The 24,631-nt window shown below is 47.8% G+C and overlaps 1 protein-coding gene across 1 annotated transcript; it reads left to right on the top strand.

Moving 5' to 3' along the window:
- Positions 1 to 156: 156 nt before the first annotated feature.
- Positions 157 to 21,631, top strand: HAUS8 (HAUS augmin like complex subunit 8). Its single transcript, XM_063112187.1, has 11 exons — positions 157 to 218; positions 3,240 to 3,304; positions 7,942 to 7,997; positions 11,946 to 12,027; positions 14,533 to 14,625; positions 14,912 to 15,006; positions 15,610 to 15,675; positions 15,760 to 15,918; positions 16,712 to 16,853; positions 19,869 to 20,010; positions 21,233 to 21,631. The coding sequence occupies exons 1-11, from the start codon at positions 190 to 192 to the stop codon at positions 21,429 to 21,431; spliced, it is 1,128 nt and encodes a 375-aa protein (XP_062968257.1). The 5' UTR covers positions 157 to 189; the 3' UTR covers positions 21,432 to 21,631.
- The last annotated feature ends 3,000 nt before the right edge of the window (positions 21,632 to 24,631 follow it).

Below are 24,631 nucleotides of genomic sequence, written 5' to 3'. Positions count from 1 at the left end.
CACCTCCTGGAGCAGGCGGCCGAGACCAACAGCGAGGCAAGATGGGGGAGGCGCGCGCGCAGGGCACTCCCCTTCCGCACTCAGCCGGCGCGCCGCCGACGCGCGGCCACCCCTCTCAGTATGGGCCGACCCGCGACGAACGGGCGGGCCCGGCTGAGAAGAGCCGGCCTTTGAGTGGAAAGCGGGAAAATGGCGGATGCTTCGGGGCGCGGCGCCGGGTGAGTTGAAGAGCCGCGGGTGTGGGTTTCTGGGTGCCAGAGGGACGGCTGTGGCTGAGACTGGGGCGCACAGGCAGCAGACTGTAGGCTCTCAAGCGATCCTGGAGCCAACCCCTCGAGGGAACGCCCTGGACGTGCAGGCCCCGGAGACCCCGCGGCGAGCGGCCTCTACGGTGACCCTGGGCGGGTGGCGCAACCTCTCTGGGCCTCGCCCTCCGCTGCGAGATGGGGCTGGTGAAGCTGCTCAACCGCGTAGGCGTCGTGTGAGGCTTCAAGGCTGTAAGGACAGTGCCTGGCTGTTCACTGTGAGCTGCTGCTCCTCTCAGTGTCATTGTCACTGCGCATTGGGCGAGAGGTGGGCCACCGGAGGATCTCCGCTAATGCTCCCACCTGCTTTATGAGGTGCATCCCATTTACAGTGGGGATGATGAGAGTCGAACTCTTAGTGGGTGCCGGGAGTGATCTGAGGCTGTGCCGCTGTAGCTTGTGCATTTGGCCAGTTTACTGTGCCAGGTGCACACTGCAAAGAAACAGGCCAGCGGAGGAATCACTCACGGTTCCTCCCCGCCGCTTGCCCTGACGGTGAGATTGATAGTAGCGTCTCCCAGGTACAGGTGAGCTACCTGAGGCCCAACCCCCCAACCCCCCCAGTTCTGAGCAGGTCTGGCCTGGATCCCATTCAGTTTGACTCTAGAGCCTTGCTCAGACCCCACAGGGAGTACGTCCTTTTGGCTGTGAGACTCTGAGGGTGGTGGGGAGTGATAGAGGATAAAGCAGGTGAACAGGCAGGAATCTGTAGGGTTGGGAGGATCCCAAGAAGAGCTCCCCACGGTGGCCTGGAGGTGCCCCAGCATGGCCTGGGCCTCTGTCCTGGGAGCCCGCGCAGAGCAAGCAGGTGGCTGCAGTGACAGTGGGGCTGCGCCTGGTGACGGCAGCAAAAGTCCCAGTGCCCGGCCTCCCCTGCCCCTTCACTTGCTCCCGAGAGTTGCTGGTCTCTGTCCCTGGTTTGCCCCTCCTCCTGCTCTCCCAGACTGAAACCTGGGAGTCATCCCGACCCTCCCCAGCACCCCACAGCTGATTCGTCAGCGACTCCCTGTCTGTGCTCTACTGGGATGCCAGGCTCCAGTTATTATGTCTTTACATTGAGGTGAAGTGCAGGTAGCATAAAACTAACCCTTTAGTGACACTGAACACATTCACGATTTGTAAAATCACCATCTCTATCTAATTCCAGAATATTTTTGGCACTCCAAAAGGAAGCCCTGTCCCCATCAGCAGTCACTCCCCGTTTCCCTCCCTTCAGCCCTGGTAACCACCAGTCTCTCCTTTCTGTCTCCCTGGGTTTACCTGTCCTGGACATTTTATATAATCAGGTCGCATGCTGTATGGTCTTGTGTTTCTGGCCTCTTTGACTCAGGATGTTTCTGAGGTTATCCGTGTTGTAGCAAGTGTCAGGACTTCATTCATTCCTTTTTAGGGCTGAATGATATTGAGGCTTTGTTACTTCTTGATAAGAGTTTTACAGCACCTTCTGAATGCTGCGTGTCTCCAGTCCCCTGCTTCCATTCACCTGTTCCTCATGCCCGGGGCTCTTAACATCGAGACTAGCGACATCTGGGGCTGGATTGTTCTCTGTGGTGGGCCATCCTGTGCACTGCAGGGCGTTGAACAGCTTTCCTGGCCTCCACCCAGTATACCAGTAGCACCTCCTGTGTTGTGACGGTCAATAATGTCTTCAGATCCGATAGGATTAATGTCCTTCTAGGAAGAGACACCAGACAGCTGTGCACTCACACTCTCTCCACAAACCCACAAAGGGGAGTTCGTGTGAGCACATGCTGAATGGTGGGCACCCACAGGCCAAGAGAAGAGGCCTGAGAATGAAGCCCTTCTTGCCAGCAGCCCGAGCAAATGCACAGTCCCTAGGGCACAGTGAGGAGCAACAGCAGGCTGGTCCCTGTCCTTCTAGAACTTTAGAGCCTGTCTTCTCATTGTCTGCCGGTGGTGTTCATGAAACACAGCTGTGACATTGTGCATCTCCTGCTCCAAACCCTTCCCCATCTCCCTGTTGCCCACAGCAGGGCTCGACCTTCTACAGGCTGCATGTGAAGCCAGAACGCCCCTTTTTTTGTACAGCTGGCAAGCTCAGAATGATACGTACATTTTTTAATGGTTGTTAAAAAGAAAAAAAAAGATTATTCCATGACTTATGAAAATCACATGATGTTCTGATGTCACTGTTTGTGAATAAAGTTGTATTGGAACACAGCTCACCCTTTTCATTCTATATCTTCCAAGGTCTCTTCCCACTAGAATGGCAGAGTTGAGTAGTTGTGACACCAACCGTATGACTCACAAAGAGGAAAATATGTACTCTCTGACCGTTTATGGAAAATATACTCTAAACTCAGCATTCAGAGCCCTTCCAGCCTGGCCCAACCCTCTGTCTTTCCCGACTCCTTATCCCTGTTCATCTTGTGTAACTAAATGATAGGGCTGATCAGTTATATTTCTGTGTCCCATCATTCTCTCCTGTCCCCATGCCCGGCCCTTGTTGAACCCTGGTCTCCAATGTCCTCTGTCACAACCTGGGCCAAGTGTGCTTTGTTACACCCTTCCCACCTCCACTGTTTCTGCCTGGGCCACCTGTCAAGCTTGTCTGACAAGGAAAATGCTGATCTTCTCTCTCCTGGAAGGAGCTCCCTGTTTTGTTCACCGCTGTGTCCCAGTGGCAGGGAGTAGGTACAAGAACGTTAGATGAGTGAACAAACCCCTGGCTGATTTGAGATCTTCCCTGCGTGGTGCCCTTCCACAGAGCTCTTGTCATGCTCGTCCCTTCTCAGATCAGGCGTTTGGCTCTGCTGTGTTGCTGGTGGCTCTCTGTGTCTCTCTTGTTGAGGTGGCCCAGCCTCGCTGAGATTGTCTTTGGGCAGCGTGAGGAACAGCTGGCGGAGGCCCCTCACTGGCTTCCCTGAGCTTGTGTTGCAATGAGATAAACAAGAGCTCTCTACCCTCTCGTAGGAAGCCTTCTGCAGCCGGTCCCAACACGCCTAGCGGTGCCAAGACGAAAGGGAAAAGAGTACAAGGTGAGCAACATCAGAGTCTGTGTAAATAAAAAGTGATTTTTTTTTTTCTCTCATTAAGGACAAAAACAGGCCAGGGAAGGGGGCTGTGGCTCTACTTCCTTGTAGTCAAATGTCTTTGGGGATTCTAGGTCTGATCATCTAGTCCCATGGCCAGGGATGTAGCAGGGGATGGTGTTGGTCCTCGTGGGCACTGAGGGTCACTTCCAGCCATGGGGGTCATGGGCTGTGTCCAGAACCCCTCCCTTGGATGCATGGGTGTGGAGATCATAGCTGAGTGCATTATCTAAAGTCAAAGTCTCCGTTCCCACTGTGAAAGTGCGTCAGCCTAGTGGGGTGCCCACATGTCCTATTTCCACCTGTGCTGCTGGCGTCCCTTATTAACTCCCTCTCCCCGCAATGACTCTCAGCAGTGCCCAGCTTGACCTTGGATTCTAGGGTCTCCCAAGTTGGAGGTCAAGCCTATGATACAATGAAGTATTTTCCATGCGTGCCATGTGTTAGTGCCAATTCAGAGAACTTAGAGCAGAATTTTAGTTCCAAATGAATCAAGGTGTATATGTTACAGAAGTGCTTGTTAATTTCACATATGAAATCTATTATATATGGTTTTGTTTTGTTTTGTTTTTGTTGGCTGGCTGGTACGGTGATCCGAACCCTTGACCTTGGTGTTATGACACACCATCTGTTATAGTTATGTGTCACCTAGTTCTTGATCACAAACTATATCCTTCATTGTAACGTTGCTTCTGTGAAAAAATCCTCCACCGTTTAAAACAAATGGCTGTTTTCTAGCTTTCCTAAAGCAAACAGGTGTGTTCTAGTTTTCCAAAAACTTGAAACCGCTTTTCTTCCCCACTGTCCCTCAAGCCTCAGATCCTTCCTGGTTGAGCAAAGCCTTTTGCTGATGGTTTTAGAAAGACCCAACACAGGATGATCTCCCCTGCTTGGAACTGGCAGTGTCCTTCTCCCTGACCCCTCGCTCGCTGTCTGGCAGCAGACCCTCGGTGTGTCTTGGTTCTTTACTGTGGACCCTGCTCGGTCCTGACCTTGACCCTTAGGTGCCTGCACCATTAAAGTGGCCTCCTGATTGTCCCTAGCATCAGGGCACCCACCTGCCCTGTCCACTGAGCTCACTGGCTCTACAGACACAGCGCGTCCTTGCTCTGGGGATGCTCAGATTGATGGCCCTGCTCCTTGGCTCTCTCGGGTTCCCTGTTAACTGTGGATGTGCCTCCTTTCGTGTCTGGGTTGCAGCTGCAACCCCAGTCCCCAGCGGAAGAATCAAATCCGGGCTTGAAGCTACGGTTTCAGTCAACATCTTGCTTAAGTGAGCTGTCGAGCTGTGTGACACTAACCACATCACTCTCCCTGGCTCTCCAGTAGTCAGGGAAACCTGAGCTCTACAGGCAGCTATACAAAGTGCAGAATTATTCACTTGACATATTCCTGAGCACTTAGCACTTAACTCTGTGCCTGGAGGTGGAATGTAGCAGAAAGTAAAAGGGACAAGAATCCTGGGCTCTCAGGGGGCTTGCCTTCTAGGGAGAGTAGACTCAGGGTGTTCCACAATGATGGATGCTGTGGGGGAACTAGCAGGATGCAGGTAGGGCCAGCCCTGCCTGGTGTGAGCTGAGCTGAGCCAAGCTGAGCCCTGACTGAGGGCGCTATGGAGCGAGCCAGCTGGTTGGAGGCATAGAGAGGGGGTTGGGATGACAGAAACGGAGTGAGGAGGTGACAAGGGCAGAGGCAGGGGCTGGTGGTGCAGGACTGGGAAGGAAGGTTCTGGGAGGCATTCAGGCCTCACAATGGCAAGTGCAGCCTGGAGGCCGAATGAAGGATGTTTTGGGGAGGAGGGAGTGAGCGATCACTGCAGCCAGGGCTACTGATGGCTCAGAGGACCAGGACTGGGAATGGGCCAGTGGGCCTAGCAGCAGGGTGGTTTCAGTGCAGTGGTGCATCTGGAGGCCAGATTGGAGCGGGACTGGGATTCAGGGAAGAATGGAGGAGAGGCAGAGGAGCCACGAGGACAGAACGCTTGGGGTGTTCGCTATAAAGGGGAGCAGAAAAATGAGGGGTTCAACAGAGGGGGTGGAGTTAACACTGCAATGTGTGGAGAGAGGAACCTGAGGGGTGCAGGACAAGGGTGTCCTCATGGAGGTGAGGGGTCAGCTGTAGCCCTGGAATGGAAGGTTCACTTTATCCCAGAGCACAGAGGTCAGTCCACATGTGCAGCCTGTGTGGGGTGGGGATGGAGGCAGGATAGGGGACTGAGATTGGGAGGGTGCTGGATGCAATGGTGGAAGGGTCTTCTGGGGCTGCTCTGTCCTCTCAGTGAAACAGGAAACAAATCATCAGCTGAGACTGGGGGATAGAGCAGCATAGGACCTGGGAGTAGAAGGGAGGGGGTGGGGGACAGAGCAGAGGACTGTGCATATAGGATCGCTGGGCAGCATGGAGACCCCCACACCTGGAGGCTGGGGTGACAGTCCGGCTTTGCTCCATCACGTTCCATCTTTCAGGAACAGGTGTGGAAGGGGACCTGGGGCTGGGCTGCCACCCAGGGATTTGTCTGTGTCTGAAGATGGCCAGGATGAGCCCAAAACCCAGAAGGGCAAGCATTAAATCTTACATGTACCTTGACTCCATGTTCAAAGTCCTCTACATGCTGGTGCGAGGGTAGGGTCCCTAAGACCTCAGACAACTCTGCTCCTGTGGCTTTTCTGGTCTGAGGCCATACTTTGGCTCTCTCAGGCTGGCGTTCCACTCTGGTAGCTCTACAAGTTTGGGATCTCCAAAGCAGTCCTGCTCTCACGGCTCTACTAGACATGGCCTTGGTGGGCTTTCTCTGCTGCAACTCAGACCCCACATTTCTTCTTGGCGTTGCTCTAGCAAACTGTAGTGAATCCGCCCCTGGGACAGATCTCTTCCTAAGCCATCAGGCTTTTCCATACATCTTTTGAAATCAGGGTGGCGGTTCCCAGGCCTTCATAGCTCTGGCATTCTGTGAGCCTGCAGACCTAACACCACACGGATGCTGCTGACGCTTCCTGCTTGTATCTTCCAGAGCTGGGGGTCCAGCCACACCTGGGGCCAATTTAGCCAAAGCAGCCAAAGCAGCCGGGGTGCTGGTGTGAGGCTGTGGTGCTGGTGTGAGGAGTAGCACCCTGAAGTGGCCCTGGGCAGCGAGCCCATGGAGGGTGCCTTGGGCTTGTTCCTGAAGAGCATTCTGTCTCCCCAGGCCTGTGGGCCTGTGTTGTGGGGTGGCCCTGGAGGCTTCTGCAATGCCTTCAGGACCTTTTTCTCTTCTCTTGATAATCCATTTCTTCTATGCTAATCTCTTTAGCAAAGGGTTGCTGGGCTACACCATTAATTTCCTCCCTTAGAGACACCTTTTCACTCACTATGTGGCCAGGCTGAGAGTTTTTCAATTTTTCACTCTGCTTCCTTGTTAATTAGAAATTTCTGTTTTACCTCATGTTTTTTTCTGCCATAACTCAGTGTAGGCTGTTGCAAGTAGCCATGTTGCTTCCTGAATGCTTTGACCAGGTGCCCTGGGTCAGCACCTTCAAGTATCACATTCCATAAAGCTCTTGGGCAAGAACAGAATGCAGTCAAGTTCCTTGCCAGTTCATAGCAACGGTGACCTTTGCCTCAGTTTCCAATAAGCTCCTTCTCATTCACATCTGAGATCTCCTCAGTGTGGCCTTTACTGTTTATATTTCTGTTAGCATTCTGCTCACTACTGTTTAACCATCTCTGAAATGTTCCAAACTCTCCTCACCAGCATCTAGGCTTTTCTTTGTCTGTTCCTCCAAATTCTTGCAGGCTCTGCCCAGTAACAATTTCCAAAGCTGCTTCCACATTTTCAGGTATTTGTTATGAGAAAGACCCCACTTCTCTGGGACAAATTTTCTGTCTTAGTCCACCTTTGTTGCTTAAATATCTGAAACTGAGTAAATTGTAAGGAAACAATATTTATTGCTTACAGTTTTGGAGGCTGGGAAGTCCAAAGTCCAGGGAACACATCTAGTGAGGGCCTTCTTGGTGGTGACTTCAGCAACGCAGGGTATCATGTTGCAACAATGGCAGAAGCAGGAGAGAGAGAGAGAGAGCTTCTCACATGTTCTCCTTTTAATGTCCTCAGAATCATGCCCATGACCACCATTAAACCATCAACTTATTAATCCATTCACTATGGCATGTTCCTCACAATCTAATCACCTCTTCAAGACCCCACTTTTCAATTATTGTAATAAGATTTCCCACCCTCTTACACTGTCACAGTAGGGGTTAAGTTTCTAATACATGGACTTTGGGGACACAATTCAACCCGCAGCAGGCATATTCCTTAATCTTTCTTGATCCTAGCTTCTCTGGAACTCTGTGACCCCACCTCTGGTCTAGGGATTTGCATACAGTAGGTGTCCCATAAATGTTCTTGCATATAGCAGGTATTCCATACATGCTTGAGATACTGAGAAACAAGATCAGAGAGGAGCAGGGGGAGCCACTGCTGCTGTTCCTGTTGAGCAGGGAGGGCCATAGTGCCTGGCTCTCTGGGATATGGGGTCTGTTGGGGGGGTGGTCTTATAGTCCATCAACGTAGTTTTGTAAAACTAAAAATGTGTCCCCCACAGGTGGAAGAGTGGTTGAATCTCGATACTTGCAGTATGAGAAGAAAACAACCAAAAAGGTAATACTTGATTTACATTTGAAATGGTTCTGAACTTCAGTCATGGTAAGTTGGAATTCTGAGCCTAGTCATGCAGGCTGCTTATAGCCTGGTCTTGAGTGAAGCACTTCAGGATATCTGCTCTGGTGCCTTTGAAATTGTGTGCCCTTCATGCTTTATCTGTCACCAGCAGCTGATTGCTTTGAGAATCCCTCTTGCAAAACCATGTCCTCTTTTGAAACATAAAATTGTAATAAAATTGTTTTTTCATCAAAAACCCTAATAATTCACTTTCCACATTCTGAAACAGTTCTGTCCAGTGTCCAGCACACAGTCCTTGGTGCGTGACTGGCATTTAAAAAAATACCTGCAGATTTTTAGAAAAAATCTATGGGCAAAAACAACATGCTTGAATCACCCAATATCAGAGGAAGAGTTTAGTAAACTACCATGCAGCCACACCATGAAATATCTTGAAACCATTGAACATAATGGCATGAGCAATACTTAACCATGAGAGAACTTGCTTTGTGTGAGGTTTAGAGTGAAAACAATCCATATATGATCCAATTGTGTATTTTGTTTCTATTTGTACCTGCTGAGGATATGGTCCAGCCAAGGATTTCCAAATCTCAGTTTATGATAAACAAAATTGAGTTAAATCTTCATTTCTGCTCCCTATCTTATACCCTGGATAGGGAAGGTGGCAGATTCTTGAGAATGTGGTTTATGATCCAACCTAAGGAAAAAGGATGCCTTTGTACAAACTTTGATAAGGCTTCTTGGAGTGATCTTCAACAAAGGCTCACAGTTTGTGCTCCACATGCCGTAATTTTAATGGTGCCATGCAAGCTTGGTTACAGCACCCCCGTGTGTCTGCGTCCTGTAATATTTTAGGTCTTTAAGACCTTTTCTTTTTTTCTTTTTTTTCATTTTTTAAATCAGGGTGTAATTTACATAGAGTCAACTCACCCTTTCCAAGGTTCAGCCAGTTTTGACAAATGCAAACAGCCCTGGAGCCACCTCCACAATCAAGATACAGAACAGTTCACCTCTGAATCCCCTTGTGTTCCAATGGAGCCAGCCCCCTTCTCACCCCCAGGCAACCACAGATCACTTTTGGTCCCCACAGCTTTGCCTTTTCCAGAAGGTCATATCAGTGGTGTCACACAGTAGGTAGCATCTTGCCTCTGGCTCCTAACACTTAACAGAGTGCATTTCAGTTTCTTGCACCTTGTTCCATACAATTTTTGGGTCCTTTGTATGGTTGAATAACATTCCATTGAATGGATGGACCACAGTGTGTTCATTTCTTCCAGGAGTGGGATTTCTGGCTCATAGAGTAAATGCATGCTTAACTCTGCCCAACTGTTATCCAGAGTGGCTGCGCCATTTTTTCATTCCTCCCAGGCACACAGAGTTCAGGCCATCCTAGTGGGTATGAAGTGGTATCTCATTATGGTTTTAACTTGCATTTCTGTAGCAATTAATGATATAAGGCATCTGTTCCTATGCTTATTTGCTATTCCTATATCTTTAGTGATGTCTGTTCAGATCTTTTGCCCATTTTTAAACTGGGATATTTGTTTTCTTATTACTGAGTTTGGAGAGTTCTTTCTTTGTTGTTGTTGTGTGTGTTTTGTTTTGTTTTGGGCAGCTGGCTGGTACAGGAAACCGAACCCTTGACCTTAGTGTCACAAGGCCACACTCCAACCAACTGAGCTAACTGGCAATTCTTGAGAATTCCTTCTTTATTCTGAATACCAGCTCTTTATGGTGCTTTGCAAATACTTTTTCCAAGTCTGTGGTTTGTTTTTTCATTCTATTAAGTGTCTTTAAGGAGCAGAAGTTCTTGATTTTGATGAAGTCCTATTTATCAATTTCTGCATTTATGGATTGTGCTTTTGGCGTCTTATCTAAGATATCTCTGCCTAACCCAAGACCCTATGTTTTCTCCTGTGTTTTCTTATAGTAGTTTTATAGTTTAGATTTTATATTTAGGTCTGTGATCCATTCAAAGTTACTTTTTGCGTATGGTGTGATGTTGGAATTGAAGGGATTTTTTTTTGTAGTCTATGGACGTCTTGTTCTACCACTTTGTTGAACTGTTTCCTTTCCCCATTGTATTCTCTCGTCACCTCTGTTGAAAACCAGTTGACCATATGTGTGTACATCATGTCTGGACTCTATTCTTTTCTACTGTTCATGTGTCTATTCTTATGCTAGTTCCCTGCTGACAAGATTACTGTAGCTTTGTACTAAGTCTTGAAACCAGGTAGCAGGAGGCCTTCCCCTCTGTTCTTTTCCAAAACTGTCTAGTCTCTTTTAGTTCCTTTGCGTTTCCATGGAAATTTTAGAATTAGCTTATAATTTTCCAGCAAAACTCTTGCTGGGATTTTGATTGTATTGAATCCATGGATCAGTATGGGGAGAATGCCATCGTAACACCAAGTCTTTCAATCCATGAACATGGTATACTTCTTCATTTATTTAGATCTCCTTGGATTTCTTTCAACTTTGTTTTGTAGTTTCCAGACTATAGATCTTACATATATTTGTTGGGTTTATACCTAAGTATTTGGTGTTGTTTAGTGCTATTGTACATAGTACTGTCTTTTAATTTCAACTTCCAAACTTGTTCATTGCCACTGCATTGCTAGAAATATGATTTTTTAATATTGACCCTGTGTCCGGCAACCTTCCTATATTAGTTAAGATTCTCCAGAGAAACAGAACCATTAAGAGATGTGTGTGTGTGTGTGTGTGTGTGTGTGTGTGTGTGTGTGTGTGTGTATAAATACATATGTGGATGTAAATATATAAAAGGAGATTTATTATGAGGAATTGGCTTGTGTGATTATGAAGGCTGAGAAGTCCCATAGTCTGCCATCTGCAAACTGGAGACCCAGGAAAGCTGGTGGTGTCATCTCAGAAGGCCTGAGAACCAGGGAAATCAGTTGTGTAAATCCCAGTCTGAGAGCAGAAGACATAAGATGACCCAGCCCAACCAGGCAGGCAGGAAGCAAAAAGGGGTGAATTCCTCCTTGCTATACCTTTTTGTTCCGTTCAGGCCCTCAAGAGTTATTAGATCGTGCCATCCACATTGGGTAGGGTGATCCACTGAGTCTGCCAATTCACATGCTAATCTCATTCATAAACACCTTCATAGACACCCTCAGAAATAATGTTTAATCTGGGTACCTTGTGGCCAGTCAGGTTGACACACAAAATTAACCTTCAGACTTGCTAAACTTACTTTTTAGTTTTAGTAGCGGTTTTGGTGCTTGCTTCGGCAGCACATATACTATATAACAGTAGCGGTTTTGAAGATGTTTTGGGATATTCTGTGTGAAGAATCAAATCTGCAAGGAGAAGTTTATTTTTTCCTTTCCAGGCTATTTGCCTTTTGTTTCTTATTCTAGGACGTCCTGTATGATGTTCAGTAGGAATGATGTCTGTACATTTTGTTTCTTATTCTAGACCTCCTGCACAATGTTGAGTAGGAATGGTATCCGTACATTGTAATATTCTTGCTCTTTAAAGGATTTTCTTTTTTGTTTTAGTTGTTATAATTGTAAGGGCAATGCTCCATGTGTTGCTTGGTTCTTTGTAAGTTTTGACAATTAATACCTGTATAAAGGCTTTGTTTTCCTGATGACCAAAGTAATATGTTCTCTCTAGAAAACTAGCAAATATTGAAAAGTATCCAGAAAATCACTCACCTTAATCTACCATATCAGAGATAATCACCAACAAACATTTTGGTGGCATCATATGTTCTATGCATGTGTGTGTCTACTTCTGACAAAATCTGTTTGTTCTGTATATATGAGATAAATTTTCAAAACTTTTAAAATCTCTCCCTTGCCTCAAAGTAAGAGCAGGAACAAATGGCATGGACCATGTTGGGGTCCCTTCTCACGAAGGGAAGGTGTCTTGTCCTCTGAATGTCACATGTTCCTGTAATAGGCTCCTGTAGAAGATACAGTGAAGACCAGTGGGAAGATGCCTGAAAGTGGAAGGAAATCCAACCTACTCCAGAAAAGCAAAGGTGCGTGGGATCCCTGACCCTCAGGAAGTGATGACATGGTGGTAAATTTTGTTCTGAGTATGCTACATTAATGCTCTCTCTTTCTGGGAAGGGTCAGAAGGAGGAGGTAGGCAAAGAGTTTGGGTGTAAGGACAGATTGAGGGCACATGAGTGGTGAGATGAGGGAGGATGGTGGGGAAGTAAGGGGAGGTCACTTCTGTCCTGTGCAGCTCCAGAGGAAAATTGCATTGCCACATGCCACTTGTCAGTTCCCTTTTTATGTGACCATTTCCCCACCCACACTCTGAGAGCAGGATTTTCAGAAAGGACTTGAGGACTCACCCTCCCGCCTTTCACGGCCTTGGGTTGGCCTTCCTTGTCTGCTGTTACCTGCTGTGCCAGCAGCTTTCATGGTCTTTCCCAACCCCTCCTTCTAGAAGCTGTCTCTAACGATACAAAAAACTTTTTTGTATGTTATGGATGTGACATGTATTCATTATAAAAAAATGGAAAATGAGGACCAGTTGGGGAATCTCACTCATGATCTGCCCTCTCCGACAGTCACTGTTAGTGTATTTGGTGTTCAGTGCTCATCAGTGTGCTCATTCTAGGTGAAGTCCATTAAAACCCCTCCCCAGCACAACACTGTACCCTGGCTCTTTGTCCAACTCCTCACATGCCTGCCTCTCCAGTAGTAGTGGGCAGCTCTTCTTTTGCATGAAGGCAATTTGAAAAAAAGCATAACTGTTTCTCACCCCATACCCCCCGATTCAGAATGGCAACATCTTTGAGTCCCATGAGAAAAAATCAAGTATGTTCTTTTATAACTTTGATTTCTTGCTTTACTGTTCAGGTGAAGGGTCAGCAACCCGTTTCTGAGCCAGAGAGTAAATATTTTAGGCTTTGCAGGCCAGACAGTCTGTCACAAAGATTCAACTCTGTGTTTTGAGTGTCACGACACCCATGGCCTATACGTACATGAATGGGTGTGACTTGTGCCAGTAAAACTTTACTGACAAAGGAGGCAGGGTGAGTTTGGCCCATGAGCTACTGTTGGCTGATCCTGGTGTAGATGTTCGTCAGAGTTTGTAGTGCTGCTCTCTCAGGCGTGTTTGAGAAGCAGGCACATGGAGCCAGCCTACTAGTCTTTTCTCCTATAATTGGGTTGAACTCCGTACATGAAGCTGGGGAAGCTGGTATGGTCAGGGAGGGAGTCAGAGATTGGTCCTGCTGCATCTTAAAACCAGGCTTCTCACCCAATGGTCACTCCAACTCCCAGGGAACACTTGGCAATGTATGGAGACATTTTTGGTTGTTGTAATTGAGGGCAAAGGTGCTACTGGCATGTAGTGGGTGGAGGCAGGGACGCTGCTCAACATCCTCCAGTGCTCAGGACAGTCCCCACAGCAAGGAATGGTCCCGCCCCAAACGTCAACAGTTCCATGGCTGAGAAACCTTCATTTAAACCAAACCACGAGAATCTCAAAGGACTGCTCATTTGAGTTTCATCGTCTGGCTTTTTAGAAAGTTTATCTTCTAATTGCAAGGGCTATTCATCCTGATGACACAACATTTAACCAAGGCAAAAGTGAGAGCAATAAAAAGTTCCCACCTCCCCGTCTCAGGTTCCCCAGCCCCCCACCCTACAGGCAGCTGCTCTCAGTAGATTTTTGTTTATCTTTCCGCATTTTAAAAAAATTTCAGCACAAGTGGTACCATACTTTACACGTTACTGTGACCTTGCTCTTTTCATTTTCATGTCATTCATTTCTCAACCACACAGTTGTTCATCAAACACTTTTATGTTTAGTTCCTAACACAACATAGTGTATTGTACATACTGTCTTGATGCTTGCTGTAATCTGGAGCTTTTGTGTAATTATAGCATGCTGTACACCAATCCCCATTTTAGACGGTATAAGGCACAGTTTCATAGTTTTGAATATAGGCTAAAAGATGAAGAGGACTCCCAGGGAAGGTAACCAGTCTAGAAGCTGCAGGAAAAAGATCAGAGGCCAGAACAAGTCCAGGCTGAGTATCCCTAATCCGAAAATTAGAAATCTGAAATGCTCCTAAATCCGAAACTTTGAGCACTGACACGACGCTCAAAGGAAATATTCATTGGAATGTTTTGGATTTTCAGATTAGGGATGTTCAGCTGGTATGTATCCTGCAAATATTCCAAAATCTGAAAAAACGTAAAATCTGAAACACTTCTTGTCCTAAGCATTTTTTTTTTTTTTTTCTAAGATGACTGGTAAGAGGATCTTAACCCTTGACTTGGTGTTGTCAGCACCACGCTCTCCCAAGTGAGCTAACCGGCCATCCCTATATAGTGATCCAAACCTGTGGCCTTGGTGTTATCAGCACCACACTCTCCCAAGTGAGCCACAGGCTGGCCCTAAAAGTTGAGTTTTTGAAAGTAAGCGATATTTATGAAAAAGTTTCCTATGTTTTCTGGCTTAAATGCAGAGTGTCTCACTGACTGGCTGTGCTGACTTTTGGGATTTCTTGTCTGGTTTGCAGATAGCAGTGTGGTTGGAAAGGGTGACCTGCAGTCCACGCTGCTGGAAGGGCACGGCACAGCCCCGCCTGACCTGGACCTCTCTGCCATAAATGGTAATTGTTCATCTCCTGTCGCTAGCTGGGGGCTGTGATAGATCTCAGTGGGCTTCCAAAGTCCAGATGCTCTTCAACTTACAATGGGGCTATATAACAGTAAACCCATTGTAAAGTCAGAAAATTGTAAGTCAAACCATCATTAGGTCCAGATGCTCTTCACCTTACAGTAAGGATACTTCCTGATAAACCTAATATGGAATTGAAAAATTGTTAAGTGGAACCATCATAAATCAGGACCATCTGTGTGTGCCTCATACCATTAAAATGCTCTTCTTTATCTTAGACAAAAGTACTGTCAGAAAGACTCCCCACTTAGAAAAAACGATGTCAAAGAAAACCGAGTCGACGTCATTTTCTGCCCCGCGGAAAAAGAGCCCAGTAAGTGCCTGAATCAAAAGGGCAGCCAGCCACTAGCTGTTTGTGTAAATCTGGTTTAGCTCCTGCCCTGTGCCAGGTGCCACCCAAGGCCCTGGGGCCCCAAGAACGAACAAGACAAAAATCAAGACCTCAAACGTTCCTAGATCATTCGTAGAGTTTAAGTTTCTCTAAGTACACACACAGTAGAAGATACCAGTGCAGGATCTTGTAAAAAAAAAAAAAAATGGGGTTGGGTCTTCTCTGTGTTGGTGCTACGCTAGGGAAGGCAGAAGGCTATGCCCAGTTCTAGGTGGGTGGTCGGCGGGGCTGTGGTCTCACTGGGGTGAGGACCACATTCTGGTGCAGCATTGACTCAGTGGGTACCCCCATCCGCCTCTTCATCTGCCCAGTGTGAGACCTCCCTCTTCCTTCTCATAGAGTGCCAGAAAAGACTAAATAAACAAGAAAATAGAAGCAGCTGGTCCACGAGTGGTAGAGAATTATCGAATCATTACATTGAATACAGAAAGCATGTACAGGTTAGGGTTCTGCCCCTCTCTGGGGAGAGAGCTGGATTTATATGAGTTCGTTGGGAACTAAAAAGATCTTTTTCTTTTTCTTAAGGACTTAGCGGAAGAGATAGAAATGATGGAATCCCAGACATTATTGCTGAGTCTGCTGACTGTCAAGGTGAAAGTTTCTCGCTCATGTGGCCTCGGTTAACCACAGGGATGGAGTTCCCTCCGGCCTGAGCTTTTGTCTCGCACTTAACAGATGGAGAAGGGTCTTGCGCAGTTTGAAGAAAAGGCTGAGAAGAATTTATTAATCATGTGCAAAGAGAAGGAGAAGCTAGAGAAAGAGGCCCATGAGCTGAAGTGCAGACTCCTCCTCTCTCAAAGGAAGCGGGAGCTGGCAGATGTCCTCAACGCCCAGGTCAGTGGGGAGCTACCCTTCAGGACTGCAGGTTCTAAGCAGACTGTTCTCTGCAGAGTCATCTTGGTGGAGACATTTGGCATGTTATGGGAGGGAGCAGTCCTATCACCCAGTGTATGAGTGTCCTGTGGCTGCCGTAACAAAGTGCCACAACCTGGGCGGCCTAAACAACTGAAATACAGTCTCTCACAGCCTGATCACCTCATTTTAACTTGATGACCTGTGTAAAAGCCCCATGTCCAAATAAGGACATATTCCAAGGTACTAGGAGTGGAGATGTCGTGGATGAGTTTGGGGGGACACAGTTCAGCCTGTATCACTGAGAACCCCTACAATCAGATCCTGGGTGAGGACAGGGTCCCTGTCCTTATGGAGACCACAGTGGAAGGAAAAGACAAGACAAGGAAACACATATATCATTGCAAACCTCACGAAGACTGAGCCATGTGTGCAGAGAAGTGGGGTGGGTTGGCAGGCCGGGTGGCCTGTGGGGGGCAGGTGTCTCAGCTGAGCGCTCCAGGGCAGGGGGCCAGGCCTGGAATGCACTGGGAGGTGGGCACATACTCACAGTGAGGAGCCTGGGCCACCTCGCTGCATCTTCTGTGCTGGTTGGGGGTGGCAGGGAGCAAGGGGAGAGCTCACTGCACCCTAGGAAGCTTCCTGGGGATCAGGACTCGGCCGCCCTGTCAGGGAGCCCCTAGGAGCTGGTGTAGCAACAGCGGGGTTTCTTAACCCTGTACATGGCCTGGGACCTCAGGTGCGCATCTCACAGCCCCCTCCTTCCTGCTTGCAGATCGAGATGCTCAGTCCCTTTGAGGCAGTGGCCGAACGCTTTAAGGAGCAATATAAGACATTCGCCACGGCCCTGGACACCACCAGGCATGAGCTGCCTGTGAGAGCGATCCATGTGGAAGGCGACGGGCAGCAGTTGTTAGGTAGGAAACGGGATGTCCCAGCCATGCTGTGCAGTGTGCGGGGTGTGGAGCACGTGTGCTTCTCAGGTGTGCCTTCACCCCAAACTTCCTGTGACAAGCCTCCTCTCTCCCCACAATGGCAGAGCATGCTGGGGCCACCCAGGCTGTGCTTCCTCCAGGGTCTCACCCTAAGTGGCTGTGCTGGGGTTTGAACCCAGGGCTGTGGGAGTCACAGTGAACTCCTGTGCTGCTGAAAGGATTCTTAGGGGGTGGCATGCAGTCCCCTGAGCCCTGCAAATGTGCCTCAGTAGTTGTGGGGGAGACAGGGCCACTGATCCCACCCTGGATTGCCCTCTAGGCAGAGCGGTGAGGTCTCTATTGTGCAGAGGGTTCCCACCTAATGCTTCTCTTGAAGACCTTGGCAGCTGTGAAGATTGCTATGCCTGATTTCAGAATCCTCTTCTGATCAGGTATCTTCTCAAAGCAAGTTTTCAGCTGGCCTGGAGTTGGGGTGTTTCTAAGAAGAGCTCTCATGAGTCATCTCAATGTTTTGGGTTTTTTTGGCGCTGGCCAGTACAGGCATCTGAACCCTTGACCTTGGTGTTATCAGCACCATGCTCTACCAGCTGAACTAACCGGCCAGCCTTTTTAAAAAAAATCAGTATGTTTTTCTGAGGCTGTTGTAGTAGAGGATCGCCACCTAAAATCAAAAGGTAGTGGGCTGGCTGGTTAGCTCAGTTGGTTAGAGCATGGTGTTCTAACACCAAGGTCAAGCGTTCAGTCCCTGTGCCGGCCAGCTGCCAAAAAATCAAAAAGTATAATCAAAAGGTGGATTTTCCCTCCAAAGCTCTCCCGTCACTTCATCTGGAGCAGAATAAAAGTGCAGGCGGGGATCCCAGAGAGTGTTGCTGTGTTGACAGCCTTGGATGAAATAAGTTTTAATGGAATCGAGTCTTTTCCAGTGTGAAATAATATAGGCATGACATCGAACTTTGGAAAATGAGGCAGGATTTAAAGAAAATGTCAAAATTGTGGGTAATCTCATGGTTCCAAGATGAGCACTGTTTGCCTGTTGACATGTTTCTTTCCATCTTTTCTTTCTCCGCAGTGTGATGCATATTTAAACAGACTTGATATCAAGCTATGCATATATACATGTATGTACACGCAGTGGTCCCCCTTTGTCTGTGATTTCACTTGGGTTATAGTTACAGTCAACTGCAGTTGAAAATATTAAGATATTTTGAGAGAGAGAGAGCACATTCACATAACTTTTATTACAGGATATTGTTATAATTGTTTTATCTTGTTATTATTGTTGTTATTCTCTTGCTGTGCCTAATTTATAAATTGAGCTTTGTCAGAGTATGCATGTATAGGAAAAAACATAGTGTACACAGGGTTAGATACTCTCTGTGGTTGTAGGTATCCTCTGGGGGTCATGGAACGCATCATAGATGAGGGGGGACTGCTGTACATACACCATGTCTTATTCTGCCTTTCCACCTGTTTCATGAGCATTTCTGTGTTGGAAATGGTTATTGGAAAGGCGTGATGACTACATGATCCATTGTAGAGGTACATGTCCTTTAGCCCTTCCTTGTCAGACGATCATCAGTGTCTGGGACTCTGATGTTGCAATGGTTGCAGCCACCCGCACATCTCTAACTCTTGGGCTCCACTTCTGATATGTTCCTTAGGTTACCACAAGGAGTTGGACTGGGGCCTGTATGAGTGTCCTGTGGCTGCCTTAACAAATGTCCACAGACTGGGTGGCTTAAAACAACAGAAGTATATTCCTTCATAGTTCAGGAGGCCAGAAGTCTGGTCAAGGTGTTGACAGGATCCGTTCCCTGCAGAGGCTCTAGGGAGAGTCTGTCCCCTGTCTCTCTCATGGCTTCTGGTGTTGCCAGCAGTCCTTGGCCTTCCGTGTCCTGTGACTGCATCACTCCAGTCTCTGCGTCTGCACATGCCCTTCTCCCTGAGCATTTCTATCTAAATTTCCCTCTTCTTTTAAGGACTACAGTTATTGGGTTAGGGCCCACCCTGTTGACCTCATCTTAACTCAGTCACATCCACAAAGACCCTATTTCCAGTTAAGGTCCCATTTGTAGGTACTGGAGATGATGACTGGAATGTATCTTTTTGGGAGGACACAATTCAGTCTACAACAGGAGGTAGAAGAGGCTGTTTGTTTGTAAGGGTCTTACAAGGTTCCCAAAATGTGATCAGAAGGAACAGTTGGTCTTGATGTGACGTGTGTCAGAGGGGAGAGAGGCCAGTCGTCTTAGTGCAGGTGGCATACGTAGCACAGTTGCAGGCATCCCTCTGCATGGGGTGCAGAGATGCTGGGAACAGGGAATATGGATGGGCTTTTTTTTTGAGTTGCTCATGGTCTGGCTGGGAGATGCTGGGCAAAGGCATGTCACAGTACAGCCTTGGTGGCATGTGCACTGGTTTCTGTTGAGGACACTAGTGGCATTCCACGTCTGTTCCAGTGACCACCTGCAGTGGTCATGCCTGTGATCATGGTGGCAGTGGACATGGTGACACAGCCTGCATGTAGGTTCACAGGGCACCCAGCTCGCTGTCCTCAGAGAGGAGCATGCTCTTCAGCCCTCCCTGAGATTCCCCACAGGCACCATCCTGATTGAAATACCACTGGCTGGCGCCAGCGTAGATATATGGAATCAAGCCTTTTCCAGCGTGAAATAATATAGGCATGACATTGAACTTTGGAAAATGAGGCAAGTTTTAAGGAAAAAGTCAAAATTGTGGGTAATCTCGTGGTTTCTGTTATATACCGGATATCTCATAGTTTCTGATATATACCAGATCTCAGGCCAAGGGACAAAGAAGGGACCAATGCACAAATGTCTTCCTTCTCTTATTTTTCTTGTCTTTGAGCTCCTCATGACTACAGCGTCACAGTGGAGCATTGCAAGGAAATGAAGAAAACCTAGTCAGCCTCTCGCCCCTGCGTCTGCTGCCTCTGGCACCTTGCAATCCATCGCTAACGACCCCTTTCACCTCCAGATGCTCTGCAGTCTGAACTGACGACCACCAGCCATCTACTGGGAGAACTTGGCCTTGGCAGTTCAGAAGAAAATGCACAGGTGCTGGACTTAGTGAGCGAACTCAAGGACACAACCATGAAAAAAGACCTTGAGCTCCGAAGGTATTTCAAAAAAACATTTTAAGACGGTCTTAATAACACCAAGGTCAAAGGTTCAGATCCCTGTACCAGCCAGCCCCCCCCCCCCCAAAAAAGATGGTTCCCCGTGCAGGCAGGGCTTAGGCCATTGGCACCTGCGCTGTTTGGAAGGGTGCTGAGTGCCCAGGGCAGACGGCAGAGGCCTGTGCAGGGCCGAGGGGGGTTCCCGTTAGGGTTCAGCGCCCTGAGCCACCTGCGCTCTTCCCTAACACTGTGAGATAAGGGACCAGCCAGGAGGTGTCATTGTCCTCCCTTTTTTGGGAACAGAATCTCCATCCAGGAGCATCTACGATAATCATCTTGTTTCCCTTGCCCACTTTGGAGTCAATTCTGAGATACTGAGGATGCTGGGTGCAACAGGAATCAGTGATGGGACAAGAGGGGCTCAAGATTCATACAGTGACAAATAGAGCAAAGCAGGAAGAGGGAGCGAGCAAGAGAACCTGCCCCCAACTCTGGAGGACCTGCGTGTGTTCTCCAGCAGCCAGAGCAGAAGGGGTCTCCCCAACCCGCCCCCGTCCTCAGAATGACCCGGCAGTTCAGCGAGGAGCCTTAGGCTGTACCATATGGCCCAGGTGTGTAGCAGGCTATGCCTTCTGGGTTTAGGGAAGTGCACTCTGATGCTCACACAGCAATGCACCTAACAATGCCTTTCTCTCAGAATGTGTTCCCATCATTAAGTGGCACATGACTATTTCCTGAGATGCCTAAAATAGTTGAAAAGCTCCCATGAGAAACAACTGCCACCTACAGTGGCATTCCTTCCTTCTAAATGTGGCCCTGGGTGAATTCAGGACACACTAAAGGTTTACAGACGGTGAGGGTCTCAGGTTTGAATGGTTAAACACTCAGGTTCAGTACAGCTTCTCCACTACTGTATAAGTGGAGTGAGGATGGGGACTTTAATAATGTGACTTGTACCACCTGTTCCTAGGACTGTGCCCGACAGTGTTGATGCTTCCTAAGTGGTTGTTGAACAATTGAATCTTTTTTCACGCCTGTCTGGTACTGTTCTTGGGGGGGCTTCCCTGATTGAGTCTTTTCAGATGAAACCTGTGTACTGTGATGTGTGAATCTGCCTCCCCGCCCCCACTGCAGCCCCCTGCTCACTGTACAGGGGCTCTGGTATACTCTAGCGCTTGGCTGCAGAGGGTGAAAGCCTTCATCTCTTCTCTCATATTTGCAGGACCTTCACCCAGGTGCTGGAACTTTCTGCGGAGGTGAGTAAAGAGGCAGCCTTGATCAACCAGGAAGTTTGGGAAGAGGCCCAGGGCACGGCAAGTGCCAGCCAGTGGTATTTCAATCAGGATGGCACTTGTGGGGAATCTCAGGGCAGACTGAAGAGTACGCTCCTCTCAGAGGACAGAGAGCCGCGTGCCCCATGAACCCACATGCAGGCTGTGTCACCAGCCCACATGAAGAACTCCCTTCATAGCGAGGAAGAAAACTCGCCCCATGCCTCTCATTCAGGGGGTTTGCTTCGACTTCTGTGTGATACTCAGGACACTTGAGCACTTTAGACACTACCTTAGCAGTGTAGCTATTCTTGTGTGATAATCCTGTTTGATATTTAAAAAATAAAACTTTTGCATTTGAAGCCTCAGTTTTCCACAGAGGGGACAGTGGGAAGATCCGTGTTGTCTCAAGTTCTTCTGAGCCTTGGGAGCTTCTAGACAGTAGAACTATTCCGCCTACAAGAATATTTCATGTCCTTCAGTCCCAGGAGTGGTTTTGATGAATGTTTGGTATGAGTTAGGAATGGCTCTCAGACAGAAATTTCTTAGCCCGGAGTCAGAGTTCTTGTCTGTGGGAGGCGCTCACAGCTTTTGCAGTGAGCCTAGTCTAACCAGCTGTCTGGCTGTACACGATGGCTGCATGGCCTTCTGGTCCCTTTTCACATTTCCAATCACTGTTGCTTGAAGGGTGGATTTATATGCCTCTGTCTTACATCACCAGGCAGGGGAGACGGAGCCCAGTCAACACAGTACCCATTCCTGTTGTGTATTCAGGTAAAGACACAACTGCTTTACTGAAGCTTGTTCACATACCAGTTTTGGTCCAAACTTTTGTCTTATGTCACCAACTTTAGCCTCCACAAGGACTTCATCAACAGGTTCTGGTCTTACAGAAGTAGATCAGGAAAGTGTTGTTCTGGCCATCCTAATATCCACTCCCATAAAACGTTCAGGTAAAGGAGACATGAGCCCTTCACATAAAGCCTGTTTAAACATTCCAGTTTTCATCCCATCTTCCATCCCATCCCATTGTCTTAGTCCGTTCAGGCTGCTGTCACAAAATGGTATAGACCGGGTGGCTTGTACACAACAGAAATGTATTTCCCACAGTTCTGCAGGCTGGGAAGTCCAAGTTCAAGGTGCCGGCAAGTTTGGTGTCTGGTGAGGACCCACTTCCTTCATAGACAGCCGTCTTCTTCCTGTGTCCTCATAAGGCGGAAGGGTTGAACGAGACCCCTCAGGCCTCTTTCGTAAGGACACTCATTCATGAAGCTTCCACCCCCATGACCTGGTCACCTCCCAAAGGCCTTACCTCTTAATATCATCGTCTTTGTGGTTACGGTTTCAACATTGGAATACTTGGGGTGAGGGAGACATTCAGACACAGCACCCACCAACCCTGCATTTCTATCATCTTGGTCTAACTGAAGCCCACAGGGGCTTGTTAAATGCTGCTGCACCAAGGAGTCATGGAAATGTCTGTACCCCTGACTTCTTTTTCCCACTTGTGTGCAGAAAGCTGTGTGTCCGCAGCAGGGGGCTGAGCCAAGTACCCTTGCCCTTTTGTCATTCTTTATCTTCATTAATTGGCATAATTGTTTCCCACAGTGATTCCATCTTGGTTTTGACATTGTAATCTCTGCCTTCTAACTTTGAAAATTTCTCCAAACGGGTAAATATAGTAGATTTGTCTGGGGCTTTTTAATATTTAGGTGACTGGTTCCTTGGGTGTGACCAACCTTCCATAGTCCTGACCCTCATTTCAACCCTATGAATGTCCATTCCAAGAGTTTTAGGAACCCTGTGCCAGGAACCCTGGACAAAGACGAAAAATACTTTTTATTATACCACCAAGTGACATCCTTAAACCCACATCAGTGCATAAAACAGGATGTGTTCATAACGCTTTTCTGAGGTCCCAAAATGTTATCCTAATGAGCATTTGTCCTAGATGTAGTGCATCCAAAAAAAGCAATTTCAAGTTTCTAGATAATTAGAATACACCCATGTGTTTTAAACTGGAGGACCTTCTAAAGAAGAAATGTTAAAGCGAAGGATATAGTTTGTGTTTCAGAACTAGGCAGCAAGTAAATATAATGTGTTGACGCAAGATTATAAACGATTCATTTGGAACTAAAATTCTCTAAGTTCTCTGAATCGGTCACTGCTACGTGCACACAGGGAGAAAAATACTTCATCGTGTCATAGGTTTGACCTCCAACTCGGGAGACTCTAGAGTCTACTGTCCAATCTGGGCATGGCTGAGAATCAATACGGGGGTGGGGGGATGTTAACAGGGACCCCAGCCCCACAGGTAGAAATGGGATTATGAGCACCCACATAAGGCTCAAGTTCTTTCAGAGAGAATGATGGAGACTTTGATTTTAGGTAGTGAACTCAGCTACGGTCTCCATACCCACAACTCCAATGGACAGGTCCTGGACACAGCTGTTGACCCCCATGGCTGGGAGGGTCCCCAGTGCCCAAGGGGATGATCACCATCTCCTGACACATCCCTGGCTACAGGACTAGATGACCAGACCCAAAATCCCCAAAGGTGCTTGACTACAAGGAAGTAGAGCCATCTGGTCTGTGTTTTACCTGCCTACTTCCCCATTGTAGCATGAAAGCAACCATGGAAGACCGAAGAATGTGTGGGCTGTGTTCCAATAAAACTTTATTGATAAACAGTGACGTTTGAATTTCATACAATTTTCATATGTCATGAAATATTTTTCTTTTGTTTTTTTAAACATTTATAAATGTACATATTCTGAGCTTGCCAGCTGTACAGAAGGGGCATTCTGGCTTCACATGCAGCCTGTAGATGGTCGAGCTCTGCTGTGGGCAACAGGGAGATGGGGAAGGGTTTGGAGCAGAAGATGCACAATGTCACAGCTGTGTTTCATGAATACCACCGGCAGACAGTGAGAAGACAGGCTCTAAAGTTCTAGAAGGACAGGGACCAGCCTGCTGTTGCTCCTCACTGTGCCCTAGGGACTGTGCGTTTGCTCGGGCTGCTAGCAAGAAGGGCTTCATTCTCAGGCCTCTTCTCTTGGCCTGTGGGTGCCCACCATTCAGCATGTGCTCACACGAACTCCCCTTTGTGGGCTTGTGGAGAGAGTGTGAGTGCACAGCTGTCTGGCGTCTCTTCCTAGAAGGACACTAATCCTATCGGATCTGAAGACATTATTGACCGTCACAACAGGAGGTGCTACTGGTATACTGGGTGGAGGCCAAGGATGCTGTTCTACGCCCTACAGTGCACAGGATGGCCCACCACAGAGAACGATCCAGCCCCAGATGTCACTAGTCTCAAGGTTGAGAGCCCCTGGCATGAGGAATGGGTG

The sequence above is a fragment of the Cynocephalus volans genome, chromosome 10 (genome assembly GCF_027409185.1).
Source record: "Cynocephalus volans isolate mCynVol1 chromosome 10, mCynVol1.pri, whole genome shotgun sequence".
NCBI classification, from domain to species: domain Eukaryota; kingdom Metazoa; phylum Chordata; class Mammalia; order Dermoptera; family Cynocephalidae; genus Cynocephalus; species Cynocephalus volans.
Note: the sequence above shows the minus strand (reverse complement) of the source record. Positions and strands in the feature narration are given on the sequence as shown.

Coding starts and splice junctions, on each gene's coding strand:
- HAUS8 (XM_063112187.1), top strand. CDS start 190: ATGGCGGATGCTTCGGGGCGCGGCGCCGG. Junction 12,028..14,532: donor CCTACTCCAGAAAAGCAAAG/GTGCGTGGGATC, acceptor TCTGGTTTGCAG/ATAGCAGTGTGGTTGGAAAG. Junction 20,011..21,232: donor AAAGACCTTGAGCTCCGAAG/GTATTTCAAAAA, acceptor TCATATTTGCAG/GACCTTCACCCAGGTGCTGG.